This window comes from Staurois parvus, unplaced genomic scaffold (genome assembly GCF_062004578.1).
Source record: "Staurois parvus isolate SC_StPar_1 unplaced genomic scaffold, SC_StPar_1.0 ptg000279l, whole genome shotgun sequence".
NCBI classification, from domain to species: Eukaryota; Metazoa; Chordata; class Amphibia; order Anura; family Ranidae; genus Staurois; species Staurois parvus.
In genome coordinates this window covers 1,185,794-1,202,157 of record NW_028318075.1, presented here as the reverse complement: position 1 = coordinate 1,202,157, position 16,364 = coordinate 1,185,794, and the positions used below count along the sequence as shown (strand labels likewise).

Here is a 16,364-nt window from a genome sequence, read left to right as displayed (position 1 = left end):
GTGAATAAATTCAATATCACAAATAAATCTGCAAATGTGAAATTCACTATGTCAGGTGGAGGTGTCCAACCTGCAGGCCGCATGTGGCCCCAGAGAGCTTAGCATGCGGCCCAGGTATCTGGAGGGACGCTGGGGAAGCCAGGCAAATGTACGTGTGAAGGGATTCCGGGGATGCTGTGCAAATATAGTTGATGGGTGAAGGAGGTGGGTTTTAATGAGGTCAGTGCAGGATGTGTGTGCTAATGAGATCAGCTGGTAAACTCCTTCCTGTGTCTTAGACCCCTTTCAGATGGGGCGGACCTGTCAGCGGATCCGCCTGCTCAGCGGGGGATCTCTCCGCTGATCCCCGTCTGAGCAGGCAGATGACAGGTCTTAGAGCAGTCTTGTGACTTCAGCAGAGCACTGGTTAAAGCTTGTAGGAGGAGTTTTCTTTCTGCTCTAGGAGGATGTGAAACCTCTGATCCTCTTTCTGGCCAGTGCTGATTGGCCCTGTGCTGATCACATGCACCCTCCCAAGAAAAAAAAAAACCTCTCTAGCAATGCACACCAAACTGAGCATGTGAATGTGACCTCAGGTTCAGTCTGTATCAAGTGGTCATTTCAAGAAGAGGAGGGGCAGAGAAGAAAGGATCAAACAGCCTTTTTACACAATGCAGAGGATTAACCCCTTAGGTTCCACAGTGAGAATAACAAGCATGCTTTACTGCATACATTGCATCCAGAAAGTATTCACAGCGCTTAACTTTTGCCACAATTTGTTATGTTACAGCCTTATTCCAAAATGGATTAAATACATTTTTTCCTCAACATTCTACAAACAATACCCTATAGTGACAATGTGAAAGAGGTTCGTTTTGAAATCTTATTAAAATCTTTTATTTTTATTCAAAATAAAAACAGAAAAAAAAAGTACATGTGTATTCACAGCCTTTGCCATGACACTCAAAATTGAGCTCTGGTGCATCCTGTTCCCACTGATCATCCTTGAGATGTTTCCACAACTTGATTGGAATCAACCTGTGGGAAATTCAGTTGATTGGACTTGAATAGGAAAAGGCATAAACCTATCTATATAATGTCCCACAGTTAACAGTGCATGTCAGAGCACAAACCAAGCCATGAAGTCCAAGGAATTGTCTGTAGACCTCCGAGACAGGATTGTATCAAGGCACAGATCTGGGGAAGGGTACAGAAAAATTTCTGCAGCATTGAAGGTTCCAATGAGCACAGTGGCCTCCATCATCCATAAATGGGGGGAAGTTTAAAACCACCAAGAATCTTCCTAAAGCGGGCCGCCCGGCCAAAATGAGCAATCGAGGGAGAAGGGCCTTAGCCAGGGAGGTAACCAAGCACCCAATGGTCACTCTGAAAGAGCTCCAGTGTTTCTCTGTGGAGAACCTTCCAGAAGAACACCCATCTCTGCAGCACTCCACCAATCAGGCCTGTATGGTAGAGTGGCCAGACAGAAGCCACTCCTCAGTAAAAGGCAAATGGCAGCCCACCTGGAGTTTGCCAAAAGGCACCTGAGGGATTCTCAGATCATGAGAAACAAAACTCTTTGGTGTGATGAAACAAAGATTAAACTCTTTGGCCTGAATGCCAAGCGTCATGTCTGGAGCAGGGGCGGACTGACAACTCATGGGGCCCCCGGGCAATAGGGGATCATGGGGCCCCTGTGTCCTTGCCCAAACTCAAAAAAGCCAATGAAAAAAGGTACCAGGGGCATCTCATGGGGCCCCCTACTGAACCCGGGCCCTCGGGCAGTGCCCGAGTTTCCAAATGGTCAGTCTGCCCCTGGTCTGGAGGAAACCAGGCACCGCTTACTACCTAATAAATGAGTGAATAAAACAACACAAAGTGTTATAGTGGCTCTAAATTAATAGTGATACGGTGATATAGTGAGTACAACACAATAAAATGTGAATAAATCAAACAAATGATATCAGTGAATTACTGTGAATACAAAATTATATATAATAATCCAAAGTCCACAGAAATTGTTCCTCTTTTTTTGGAATCCACCACGTGCTGTTTAATAATAACCAGGTGCCTCAAAGTGTCCCCCACACGGATGTGCACTCACCAATAGTTGTTGCCTCCCACTTTCGTGGTTGGCAAAACAGGCTTCAAGGAATAATTCTCCAAATATAAACGGATTATAACCAATGGGGTACAACCATCATGGAGGTATATTAATTCAAACTATTAAGGATTCCATACATTCCAATGCTTATGTATCATACAAGCATGATATTCCTATGTACAGGGGTACAGGCAGTCCTATTGATATCAGTTGGGACATAGCCGTTTTTTTTTTTATTAATATATATTTGTTGAATATATTGGATACACTAAGTGCAATTTAATAGGTGTTGATAAATATCACATACATGTTTATTTAATAAACTGCTTACCACCTGACCAATACCATCCCTACAGTGAAGCATGGTGGTGGCAGCATCATTCTGTGGGGATGTTTTTCAGTGGCAGGAAGTGGGAGACTAGTCAGGATCGAAGGAAAGATGGATGCAGCAATGTACAGAGACATCCTTGATGAAAACCTATTCCAGAGCGCTCTGGACCTTAGACTGGGGCAATGGTTCATCTTTCAACGGGACGACGACCCTAAGCACACAGCCCACATAACAAAGGAGTGGCTATGAGCCAACTCTGTGTATGTCCTGGAGTGGCCCAGCCAGAGCCCAGACATGAACCCGATTGAACATCTCTGGAGAGATCTGAAAATGGCTGTGCACCAACGCTCCCCATCCAACCTGATGGAACTTGAGAGGTACTGCAAAGAATGGGAAAAATTGCCCAAAAATAGGTGTGCCAAGCTTGTAGCATCATACTCAAAACGACTTGAGGCTGTAATTGGTACTAAAGGTGCTTCAACAAAGTATTGAGCAAAGGCTGTGAATACTTATGTACATGCTGTTTTTTTTCCATTTTTTTATTTTTATTCAATTGCAAAGATTTCAAAATTAACTTCTTTCACGTTGTCATTATGGGGTATTTGTAGAATGCTGGGGGAAAAAATTAATTTAATCCACTTTGGAATAAGGCTGTAACCCAACAAATGTGGCAAAAGTTAAGCGCTGTGAATACTTTCTGGATGCAATGTATACAGATTGATTTTACTGTTGTGGGTTTAGTAACACTTTAACTTATACACTGGTATTAGTAAGCAGATAGTAGCTAACAGCAGTAAATGAAGACCACGGAAATGTTTGTAGCAGAGCATTCTGTTTACCAGATCGATATTCTGATGGCTTATTTTTTCTAAGTGGAATCGGTGGAGGGTTCTGCTGATTCATATTACAAGCAGTGAGTTCTGATCCATTTTTGAATCCCTTTGAAGAAGGAAGTAGGGAGCCTAATGCTGATGGTGTACCTATGTCTGGAAGAAAAGACAAGAAAAATGAGATGAAGAAGATCATGATGTTGATTTACTAAAGGCAAATGGGAAGTTCGCTTTGCAAGGGAATTTTTCCCAGAGCTTGGCGGATGTGGTGAAATTTCCCTTTGCAAAGAATACCCAATTGCATTCAAGGAAAATTTAAAAAATTGTATTTTTGCTTGCACTTGATTGGATGCTGGAAGTCAACAGAGAATCACCTAATTTGCTAAGCTAAGGGAAAATTCCCTTGTAAAGTGAACAGTCTATTTGTCTTTAGTGAAACAAACTTCAAATATAATTTTCTTTTTTTTTTAATATGCACTTTCAATATACAATTTTCACATGCCTTTTTCTTTAACAAGTAGCAAGTAACATGACATTTATAACAGCAAATGGGAAGTACAAAGTCCATTGTTGCGTTATTAGTGAATGCAACAGGGAACATAAATATGCAGTTCAGTAATCGGCATGACAATATATCATTCAGATACAGTATGTGCCTAATCAGACAGCGAGTTACATGTTTTTTCCATTGTTAATGGTTGCAAATGATGGAACTGCAGTTGTTGGGAGGTAATGAAGGAATATTGTACTGTTATCTTCACGGAGGGGAGTGGTGTGTTTCCATGGGTGTAAATATCAGATGAACCTGGTACATTTTCTAAATTCAGACACGCACCATGGTCCAAAGAGAAAATATGCACTGCAACTTCACAATTTACATTATAACCCTTTGAAAATAATTCTCCCAAGGGTCCCATCGCACACATTTTCCAGGTTTAGCTTCTTCTGTGGTTACTCCACACGGCACATTTTACTAATCAAGAGGCCTGGACCAGGAAGGTCAGCACATAATATAGTGGAAGTTTTCCCAGTTCTGAGCCTACATGAACCGTGCTCCATAAATATGGGTTGCAGTGCAGGTTAGTCACAAGGTGTGTGTGCAGTCAAGTCAGTCAGGCTGAAAAAAGACACAATTCCATCTAGTTCAACCAACAGGAAAAAAAAAACAAAACACCTCTATATATAGAATCCTATAACCACAGTTGATCCAGAGGAAGGCAAAAACACCCCATAAAGCATGGTTAAATGTGCACCAACGAGGAAAAAAATAATTTTCTGAACCCTCAGGAGGCAACGGCATATTCCCAGGATCAACAATCCCTGTTATTTCCTATAATTGTTAGTAAACAGTTATATTTTGTGCATTTAGGAATGCATTGAGCTTCTTTTTAAAACAATCTACTGAGCTGGCCAAACTAGTTCTTGAGGGAGTCTACTCCACATTTTCACAGCTCTTACTATGAAGAACCATAAAGAGTGCACCCTTGTCCTCTGTACTGACCCGCAAGTATATAATTCTACACCAAGTTCACTATTGCATATTAGTTGCTCTCTGATTATGAAGGAAGATGGTTAACATGGTTATCATATCCAATGATTTAAAGCTTAAACATTTAATTGAGGATAGAGCAGTGAAAGATTAGAACCTTGTTTAGGGTTTTCTACCATCTGTGTTCCTACTAAGGAGATTTCCCCTCAATTTTTATCAGGACAGGAAGTAATAGGAAATCTCTCCAACAGGGATACAACTAAAAACAATAACACATTTATGGTATTGTGAAGAAGGGAAAGAACTTCTAACAATGTTTTCATTGCTACTCATGTCTTAATCTTTTTAGATATCACTGGAAACCAAACACTAAGCAGAGTCATCATACCAGTATGAGCTATAGAAGGCTTCTTCTTGCGTTCTGGAATGGGAGGCGGTGTGTTATGCCCTGGTTTTGGAGATGGCGGCAACTGAAGACCCTGGTATACATTTGTTTCTGGAGACGATCTATTGTGTGCTAACACCTGCGGCAGTTCTATAGGTGAAGACAAATTCAAATAGTTAGAGCCTAGCAACTCTCATTATGTGTAGCCACCTCTGCTCCCATCAACACTGGGCCCATAGCACTGTGATGTATTTATATACATCACATATATATATGTGTTCCATATTCTTTGGTAATCACTAATTGCTCTCAAACATTCCTTTAAAGTGTAGCAATTGTTATGTATAACAAGTATAGTTATTGTAGTTTTGTCAATGATGATAGATGTGACCTTACTTTACTTTAAAGCTTACCATTTGTCTTTCCAGTTGATAAAGAATCTGCTTTACAGCTAAAGTTGTCATAAAGAGAGAGATCAGGCTCAAGGACACCTAGAAAATATTAACGAATGTTAGTGGATAAATGTATATGTATTCTTGCAGTACTGTAATAATTAAATATTGTGTAAAAAAATGTGGCAAGAAACTAAGGTCATTGATTAGGGAATATATTCTCTTCCATAGATATAGTAGTACAAGGAGTGAACATTGTCAACCTAGGACAGAAAGTGTGTTACTGTAAGGATCATCAGGTGAAAATTCCAGCTTTGCACTAAAGGGTGCTGCTGCTGCTGATGCCGCTTATTGATTATTGTTTTTTCTTCGACTTTTACATGGAGTTTTATTATAACTAACACTTCTCCAGTGCCAATTGTACACTATATTCCTTTTGTAACTCTTCTCAACACACCATACATCTCCCTTCTACATTATTGCTGCTTCTGGATTTACATACAAGTATCCAGTGGTGGCTACAGTGTGAAAAATCCATAGACACGCTCCTAAACCTTGTGGACAGCCTTACCAAAAGAGTTGAAGGTGTTATAGCTGCAAAGGGTGGGCCAACTCAATATTGAACCCTATGGACTAAGACTGTGATGCCATTATAGTTCATGTGCGTGGAAAGGGAGGAGGCCCAATACTTTTGGCAATTTAGTGTAGTATGGTATCATTTTGTAGAGGTTTTCAAAAATATTATGTGGGACATTGTGTTTTGGTGACCATTAGAAAATGAGTAATTAACTTAAACTGGCTAATTTTATAGCACTCCGGCTTTTTATTGAGAAGTGCCTCATAGGAGTTTTATGGAACAAAAAGCCTGTCACAGTGTATTGGCATTGATATTTAGTTGTGTTCAAAATAGTAGCAGTGTGTTCAAAAAAGTGAATAAGGCTCAAAATCCTTCTAATAGCTTTTATTTCCATACACACAAATGCATTGGGAACACTATACATTCTATTCCAAATCAAAACATGAAGAAAAATATATCAAATTTGTGTTGTTCCTCTAAACAAAAGTGAGTATTAGACTGTTCAAAAAAATAGCAGTGTTTGTATTCTTCTTGACTAATGCACCATAGATAGGCTTGTCCACTCCTACTTCCACCATTACCTATCCATACCACTCCACACCCCCTTAACCAACTAAACTTTACAAAAAACATGACACCATTTTGGAGTAAATGGCCAACATGGCCTTTTATTAACAACTTCACATTTTAACATACATCAACCGTTCCTTAACGGAAACCAAAGAATTGTTGTTGGTCTTCAAAGACACCCACAAAGATCCAAAATGCACCTGCGGACAACCCTATACACTAGGCCTCCAGCCGCAACCAACCAGCTCGGAGACAACCATACCGTCCGCAGTGCAGCACCACCACCTTCCAGTTAAACCTTGGTTAACTGGGAATATCCACCGGGCCCCCCATACCACAGATGGGGTCCCACACCATTGTTTTACCTTCCAAGATGAGAACCGCCTCCAAAGACCAACAACCGCCCACGAACCAACGGAAAAAAACCCACCATTCCAACTGGTGTCCATGTTGTGTTCTTTTTTTTTTTTCTTTTTTTCTTTCTGTCTTACTCACCTGCCCCCGGACGAGACCCTATACCCAACCAAACAGGGAGGGCGAAAGGGAAGCTCTGGTCCTTGCCACGTCCAGCTCCACTGACACCCCTTCAGCAGAACCCCCCACCCTAAGGTACCACAGACCCCTCCTACACTCCACATCTGCCAATAATATAATTCCCCAATCAATTCCCCACCCCCTGGAGCTAAATTTAACCCTTTCCGTTCCCTACACCACTCTGGGCCTAGTCATGTATGCCCTGCGCTATTTCCATTCTTCCCTATTCGCTACGGGCATTTCTTTACAAACTCAAACATTCACTATATAAACTGAAAAATGTTTGAAGATTTTGCTTTCCTTTGAATCACTTAATTAATATTTAGTTGTATAAGCACTGTTTCTGAGAACTGCTGTACATCTGTGTTGCATGGAGTCAACCAACTTCTGGCACCTGTGATCAGGTATTCCAGCCCAGGATGATTGGACTACATTCCACAGTTCTTCTCTATTTCTTGGTTTTGCCTCAGAAACTGCACTTTTAATGTCACCCCACAAGTTTTCTATTGGATTAAGATCCGGAGATTGGGCTGGCCACTCCATAACGTCAATCTTGTTGGTCTGGAACCAAGATGTTGCACATTTACTGGTGTGTTTGGGGTCGTTGTCTTGTTGGAACACCCATTTCAAGGGCATTTCCTCTTCAACATAAGGCAGCATGACCTCTTCAAGTATTCTGATGTATTCAAACTGATCCATGATCCCTGGTATGCGATAAATAGGCCCAACACCGTAGTATGAGAAACATCCCCATATCATGATGCTTGGGCAACCATGTTTGTCCTAGTTTTTACCTGTAGTTAGCCAAATTTGTCTCTAGTCTTCCTGTGGTAAACAATGTGTTAGCTCCCTTTCCCAGTTGCCTTGTAAGCACTGTGAGAAAAATGCAGTGAAGAAACTGATTTAAGGATAATGGAAAATCTCTTGAGGGGCCATACAGTGGGAATCCTGTAGTGAGCTAAAGGATTTGATGCCTGTTTCATTAAGCATATATCTAACTTGATGAACTTTATGTTGCACCAAGTTTTGGAATGCTAATGGAATGTTTACGCAGTTAGAAACAGATTTTTTTTTAGAATTGACATTAAAGGAAAGTAAAGGGTTGCTAGCTTGTGGAGTATGTTTAACTGTCTTATATCTGCATAGGGTGTTGAGTTTAGTGTTTAAGAGGTACCCAGATTGATTGCCAATTGGCACTTCAGCCACATTTCTGAAAATATGGGATTTCGTGTCTTCCTTGTAATTTTAATCTGTAAAGTACCAATTTTACCACATGCTGGCCCGTACCCTTCCAAGTAAAGCAGAAGAATTGTTTTTGGATTGCCCAAACTCTAAACGTTAGAACAGCAAAGTATGAATGTAATGATTCCTACTCTAAAATGGTTATTAGTGGTGTGCCCCAAGGTTCAGTGTTCGGACCCTTACTTTTTAACATGTTTATAAATAATATAGAGAATGGGAATTAAAAATACCATTTTGTGTCTGCAGATGACACCGAGCTATGTAGTGGAAAAATGTCCTTACAGGATGTCTCCAACTTATAAGCATACCTAGTTTGTTTAGTGTGTTTAGTGTGGATTCACGCATGTGCGCTGTGAATTGAAGCTCCGTTTTCACAGCTAATTGACAAAGTAGTTGTTCAGAGGTTCACGTCAGATTTAGATCAGGATCAGGTCAGGTTTAGATCAGGATCAGGAGAGAAAACCGGCCTGAAATCTTGTTCACAAACTCATGACAGTACAATTCAGAAGTGGTTCCCATAGCAGTCAATTAGACTGTAATCCGCACCTGAACAGGACCGCACTGCTCAGAGATCGAACAGGGCTCTTTCTCAGTCTGCTCTGAATCCGCACACTGCCAGTGCACTGAACGTATGTGAACAGGCACCATAGAAATCAATGGTATTTCACATGTCATGTGGAATGAATGTGGTCCAAGCTTGGCACTGCATGCTATTACTGAGTCTGTGATCTACTAAAACCCTTAGATCCTTTTCCATCCTCAATTCCCAGAGGTTTTCCCCTTAATGACTAACTTGCATCCATACACTAAAAGGTCTGAGTGGAGACAGCCATTCTTCATACTTGTATGACTCAGTTTACCAGCCCCAAAGGTACAAGACAATCTCACATAAGTATAATTTTATTCTGCTATGAACAATATCACTTCACACATTAATACTACGCCAATCTTAAAATTAATAGGTAATGCCTGCCAGGGAAACCACAGCATTACAATAGACTACCAGCACATGTGAAAAAGAGAGCCACCATGTGCTGATAGTCTATTGTAATGGCGGAAAGTGGGGACACTGTTGTAATGTGATAAGTGACCTCACAAAGGTTGGGACATCTACCTTATGCAATCATTGATCCCTTCTATCTAGTGGTGATTTTGATGTCTTGTGGTGTCTCTGTCTGGCATTAACTAGCAATTTTAGGATTGTGCCCATAATCCTTTTTTGTGTGTAAATTTCAGAGGGTACCCTAAGTAATGCTTTATATGGGTTGCGCTGCATTACATCATCTCGCTTTTTTGTGTCATCACTAATTTTAGGAATTTTCAGTTTGGCATTGAGTTATCATATCCCAAGATAATACAAGCAAGTGGATGCTGAGGAAGCAGCCTACCAGCAAAACGCATTGATCCACTATGATTTCTAGAGTCTTTATTATACAACTGATTTGTTGATTTTGATGAATATGGTTTTCATTGTTTGTCTATTCTAATATACAAATAAATTTACATATAAATAAAACAAATAAATGTATTTTAGTCTTATGTATATTGCTTTTGCTGGCACATAAAAAATGCCCACATTTCTTTTCTAGGTTCCGAGAGAGATTGGAAGGATTAGAACTCCTGTCAGGTTTTGTATTGCTATCTGGTGTTATGTTGGAGAGATTTACCTCACTTCCCGTCCTGTTGACAATGATTTCATCAGATAGGAAGTAAGAGAAGATATGCCACATATACAGAAGGGGGTATATTCCTTCCCCTTATCTACTAAAGAGAATCATTTTTATCATTTTATTTTACTTCCGCCTGGCAGTATTAGGGACGTTGGTTAAATTCCCAACCACAGCACCACCTACCTGGAGTTTGCATGTTCTCCCTGTGCCTGTGTGGGTTTCCTACAGGTACTCCAGTTTCCTCCCACACTCCAAACACATGCTGGTAGGTTAATTGGCTCCTGTCTAAATTGGCCCTAGTATGTGTATGTATGAATGTGAGTTTAGGGACCATAGATTGTACACCCCTTGAGGGTTAGGGACTGATGTGAATTTACAATATATATATGTAAAGCGCTGTGTAAATTGATGGCGCTATATAAGTACCTGAAATAAATAAATAAAATAAATATTTCTAACTGTCACTGTTGAAGAGCTCTTCTTACCCTAGGTTCACACCTATGCAGGTTGCGTTTGAGCCGTTTCTGCATTGCTTTCTGTGTTGCATCTTTGCACTTGCGTTTTTGCCATGTTTTTGTTGCGTTTTGCTTTTTTTTTCTTGTTGGTAGGCAAATTTAAAACACATCAAAAATGTGGCAAAAACACAATATATGCTTTTCTGCAGCATTTCCATTGACGTCTATAGAAACAACAACGTAACTTTTAGCATTCAAAAAAGTCACTGACTCTTTCCAAAAAACGCACCAGGTGAAAACGCATAGGTGTGAACATGTCCTATAGGAAATCATTTTAAATGGACTGTACTGCATTTCTGCAAAATGCTGCAGAAAATCGCTTATGTGTGAACCTAGGGTTAGTTCCTTTCTAGTAAATCGATGTCAGCAGAATAGAAAGTGAGAATCTTTCCAATGGAACTCCAGTTAGCGGTAAAATCCTGAAGGGGATCTGACACTCCCCCACTCTATGTAAAACTAAAAAATAACATACAGTTGACGAACCTGTGACCATCCCACCAGCAGCCACATTCCCAACATCCCAGCGGGTCATCCAAGGATCACTTCTTTCAACATAACTTTTTCCCACATACTCTCATTGAGACCCAATATTTAGTTTGTGCAACAATTTCTTGCTTTGTAGAGAAGCCTTTGCACTAAAACATACCATTAATTTCAGAACCTGCGACAGATCCTTTGCGCATAAAATTGTCATAAGAAGCTGGGTCAGGCGCGTCAATCCCTGAAATGACAAAAATTTAAATATATATATTACAATATAAAAAACAACATGCAAAGCAGAAAATTACATTGAGTTCTCATTAAATAATACAGAGCAAAATGCAATGATGCATGTTCATTTTAGTAATGCAGACAAACTAATGACACTTCCACTGAACAGTACTTAAAGTGTATGTAAACCCCAACAATAAACTCTCGTTTACATCCTATTGATCTTGACAGAAATGTAATGCGCTTGAAAAATTCCTGTGCACTCTGCAGTGTAGTCTCAGGAAGTCTCATCAGTCCTAACCTGTTCAGCTACATGAACTACACAGCACCTGCCTCTTACATTATGGAGATAGAGTGAGGTACTGTACGTAGTCTGTAGTCCTAGGGTGACAACGTTGCTTCTCTATAGAGATAGTACAGTGAGTAAGTGTTGTCACCCTAGCACAGGAAGTGTGTTGCTGGCAGGAGCACTAGGCAAAAATAAAGGGAAAGAGCCTGAAAAAAGGACACTAATGCAGTTTTCACATCTATGCACTGGTGGGCTGCAAGATATTACATTTCTGTTTTTGGGTTTTTAAAAAACTTTAAAATGAGTGTAGCAAATCCTTTCATAACAGCCAGGAAGAACATTCTGTAACAACTGGAAAGGACAGGAGAAGGCAGTATTGGAAACCTCATTAAGGGCTTATGTACACGGGGCGTTTTGAAAAAACTCTTCTGAATGATGGAAACTGACTGCTGGAAAACGTAGGTTAAAAAAGTCTGTTTAGCCACGTTTGCATACCGCGTTTATGCACGTTTGCGTTTAGAAGCGTTCTTAAAAGATAACCTCAGGAGACCTTCCCAAATGCCCAGAATGCACTGAAAAACAGTAAAAAATTTACTATTTCAGACATTTTGAGAGAAATAGAGAGAGCAGAAGCAGAGAGAGCAGTATGTGTTGAGATGACCTGTCTTTTCTGGTTGTATTCACTATGGATCACATCATGAGCGTAATACGGCACGTTCTACCATTTTTTCCTTCACACGAAACCTGGAACTGACTGCACTGGTGTACTAGGTCCATTTGAATACATTGAAAACGCTTTGAATGCATTTCTGATGATGAAAAAGGCTCTGGACAGCATCTGGACATGGAACAGTTAAAAAACGCTTCTAAATGCAAACGCTTATAAACACTGTTAACCGCGTTTACAAGCATTTGAAACGCCGGTAAAATCTACTCCTGAACGCAAGTTTGGTGCGTTCAAAAAAAGACTGTAAACTCAACTGCCTGTAAACGACTGTAAACGAAGATGTGTACATGGACACATAGGAAAACATTAGGGAGAATTCAGGGGCTGCTGAAAAAAACGCTGAACAGCTCCTAAACGTCAGTTTATCAGCTGCAGTGTACATGAGCCCTACTGTAATGGTTATCATTGGAAACACGCAGAAGCATGAGGAGGTCTGCTACAGGCTTGCTACAAGCCCACAAACGTATGGAGCAGGGGTCTCCAAACCTTCTAAACAAAGGGTCGGCTTACTGTCCTTCAGATTTTAGGGGGGCCGGACTGTGTCCAGTGGGCAGTGGCATTAGTGGGAGTAAACAGTGTTCCATCTTTAGTATTGAAGGGCATAGTACCCCATATTTGGTGTCTGTGGAAGGAATAGTTCCCCATCGTTGGTTGCAGTGCAGGAATTATGCCCCCTGTCCAAAGTTTGGAGACCACTGGTATAAAGAAATATTTTTCCATACAAACAGTGCATCAAGAGAGGTGTGTTTTCAGTGCGCATATAGGTTGACTTTATCAATGTCTCTATTTAATATGTAAATGGACATATGCCCGTTTACACCCACCACTCCATAGAGGAGAATGGAGGTTCTGATCAGGTCCCCCTGAAAAAAAGACAGGTGGGCCCAATCGGAATGGGCAGGTGGGCCCAATCGGAACATCCATGTGAAAGAGCCCTAAGGGTCCTAACAGTTTTTTTCATCAGTTCAGTCACGTTTTTTCCAAGGAAAAACGGATCAGTTCACATCAGTTTTTCATCAATTGTTCATCAGTTCACATCAGTTTTTCATCAATTTTTCATCAGTTCACGTCAGTTTTTCATCAGTTTACGTTTATTGTGTTCATTCAGGAAAGGAGGGGACTGGTAAATGTGAGGAGGGAAGCCAGCAGTACTGCGGTGGTGGGGGCCTGGGCAGCAGGGGCAAATGCATGGTGCATAAGGAGGGTGATGGGTGAGGCAGGGGGCAATTACTGAAAATGATCCCCTATACAGCTCTTTCTGCAGCAGCTGAAAGCCTGCGGGAGGGAGAGGAGAAAAAGCCAGCTCTCATCTGCTGCAGAGTGAGCCATACAGGAGATCGGTTACAGTAATTACCCCCCCCCCCCACAGTGCTGATCACCCTCCCTGCTTACATCCGATTCACCCAGCTGCCCAGGTCCCCCCTGCTGGCTTGGGCCCCATACAGGAGGACTGGTGTTACCCCCTTATCCACGGCCCAGGGAGAGGGACCTCCAGCAGACTGACAGCCTCAGCTCTGTAACTGTGTGCTGTGTGGAGGGGGGGGGGTGTCCCTTCCCTCCAATCAGTTCTCAGAGTTCTCCTCACTGAGCTCTGCATATTGTAATTCCAGCTCTCCACCCCCTTTTTTCTGAGCACAATTTTGTAACATTGACATGTGTTAGTAAAACTGTGCGGTGCGCTCCCAGCATAAAGACAGGTACGCAAATATGTGGCCCCAAAAAGCCCAGTTCTGTGAGGCCGTATATTTGTGTTAGGTCGCCGTCAAGGGGTTATGTAAAGGTCTTGACTTACTGGAGAATAATACATCCCAATGTCTACTAACCCGTGTTCTGTACTTTGGTATTATTGGTATGTATGCATTACAGCCCTGATCATTAATTTGAAATTGAAAACAGTAGTGACACAAACAGGGCGGCACAGTGGCTTAGTGGTTAGCACGTCTGCCTTGCAGTAAATGGGTCATGGGTTTGATTCCCGACCATGGCGCCTCCTGCATGGAGTTTGCATGTTCTCCCTGTGCTTGTGTGGGTTTCCTTCAGGTACTCCAGTTTCCTCCCACACTCCAAAGACATGCTGGTAGGTTAATTGGCTCCTGTCTAAATTGTCTTAGTTTCATCCCTGGCCATGTGGGATCACATGCTTGGTAGGGGTTGGGGAAAGACCTGGCAACCTACCCTGTAAAAATAATTGCTAAGAGAATTCATGGAAAAAGTCACTTACGAGTGATGGTCCATGCAATTGCCAAGGGTTGGATATGACTGAATGGATAGATAAATTGATAGTGACACAAAACAACATTTCTGTGTATTCATGAGTGTGAAAAAACCCTACAGGCCAATTCACACATTTCCTGTGTTCACTGATGGGTGATTTTATGGCATTCTAGTGTGTTGTCTATGGTAATGTGCCCTCAAATCATGTCCATGGGTCCATAAAGGTACCTGCCCTATTGATTTCCAGCATACCACAAGGCAAAGTATTAGTTCTGTATTACATACATTGTGTGCTGAGGAGCAGGTAGGTTTCTTTACACCATGTATGCACATGGAAAATGAATGGCAATGCACTGCAATGCACAAACACAAAGTGTTGCTGTACCATGCATCAGTGTTCATGATAGTGCTCATAAATGTGGGATGAAGATGAGCCGTAAGTCACCGGTCACACCACTGAGATTTAAGTTTGCACGATTTGTGTGCAATTTCAGTGTGATTTCTGAAGACTTTATTTCTACTTGTGAAAATTTCCAACGATTTCTTGCAATTTGCAGTGCGATTTCCATTATATTCTATGTATGTTAAATCTCAACAAAACTGCAGAAAAAGTAATGCAAGAACTACATTAGAAATCGCGCTGCAGCAAATCGAACATATTAAGACACTGATATTCACATTCATTAGATGCAATTTCAGGTGCGATTTCAATTCACAAATGGCACCTGAAATCGCACCGGTGTGACCGGGCACTAACACACCAGTCACATCCAGTGCGACTTGGCATGCAATTTGCATGCCCTGCGACTTGCAAATCATATGCCAAGTTGCACATTATTTTCTGCTATTAGATCAGTCATATTGATGCGGTTCTGACTTGGTTGAAGCCGCACCGATTTCTAAAGTATTGCATGCACTACTTTTGTTGCCATTTGCATAGACATCTGTTTCAGATGTCTTGCAAATTGCAACTGAAATCGGCAGGTTTTGAAATCGTGCAAATTCACTGTAAGTCGCACAATTTCAAAATCGGCTTTGATGTGACCGGGGGCTTAATCAGCATCCACGGCTCCAAAGCACATCTGTGCACATCAGTAAAATATGACCTGGTTTGCCCATTGTGTACATTCACTTACCTTTCTGAGGCTGTGAGACGTCTACAGAGCAGGGATGGCGGTGCTGCTGTACATCACCACTTGACTCATCAACATAAATGTATCTGCAGCCAAATTCCATGTCAGACACCTGCAATGAAGCGTAAGTAAGTACATGAACAAATGAAGCCAAGCCCAGGAAAATCAAATGAACAGGTTAAGTAGATAAATTATGTTTATTTCAGTGGAACAGGATTGCAGCAACTAAATGTACACGCACATTCATTAGGTACACCTGTTCAATTGCTTGGTAACACAAATTGCTAATCAGCCAACCACATGGCAGCAACTCAACGCATTTAGGCATCTAGACGTGGTGAAGACAACTTGCTGAAGTTCAAACTGAGCATCAGAATGGGGAAGAAAGGGGATTTAAGTGACTTTGAACCTGGCATGGTTGTTGGTGCCAGACGGGCTGGTCTGAATATTTCAAAAACTGCTGATCTACTGGGATTTTCACGCACAACCATCTCTAGAGTTTATAGAGAATGGTCCAAAAAAGAGAAAATATCCAGTGAGCGGCAGTTGTGTGGATGAAAATGCCTTGTTGATGTCAGCAGTCAGAGGAGAATGGGCAGACTGGTTGCTGCGACATTCAGATGGTAGGGTCAGAATTTGGCATAAACAACATAAAAGCATGGATCCATCTTG

General features: G+C 41.3%; 1 protein-coding gene across 1 annotated transcript in view; it reads right to left on the bottom strand.

The window, feature by feature from the left end:
• Positions 1 to 15,800, bottom strand: part of LOC149458721 (circularly permutated Ras protein 1-like) — an 85,073-nt gene extending 69,273 nt beyond the window's left edge. The window contains exons 1-5 of the mRNA XM_089681806.1: positions 15,696 to 15,800; positions 11,265 to 11,339; positions 5,532 to 5,609; positions 5,122 to 5,268; positions 3,254 to 3,400 (exon numbers count right to left, since the gene is read on the bottom strand). Of these exons, the coding sequence (XP_089537932.1) occupies positions 3,254 to 3,400; positions 5,122 to 5,268; positions 5,532 to 5,609; positions 11,265 to 11,339; positions 15,696 to 15,795 (547 nt within the window). The 5' untranslated portion in view covers positions 15,796 to 15,800. The remainder of the gene's footprint in view (positions 1 to 3,253; positions 3,401 to 5,121; positions 5,269 to 5,531; positions 5,610 to 11,264; positions 11,340 to 15,695) is intronic.
• Between the last annotated feature and the right edge of the window lie 564 nt (positions 15,801 to 16,364).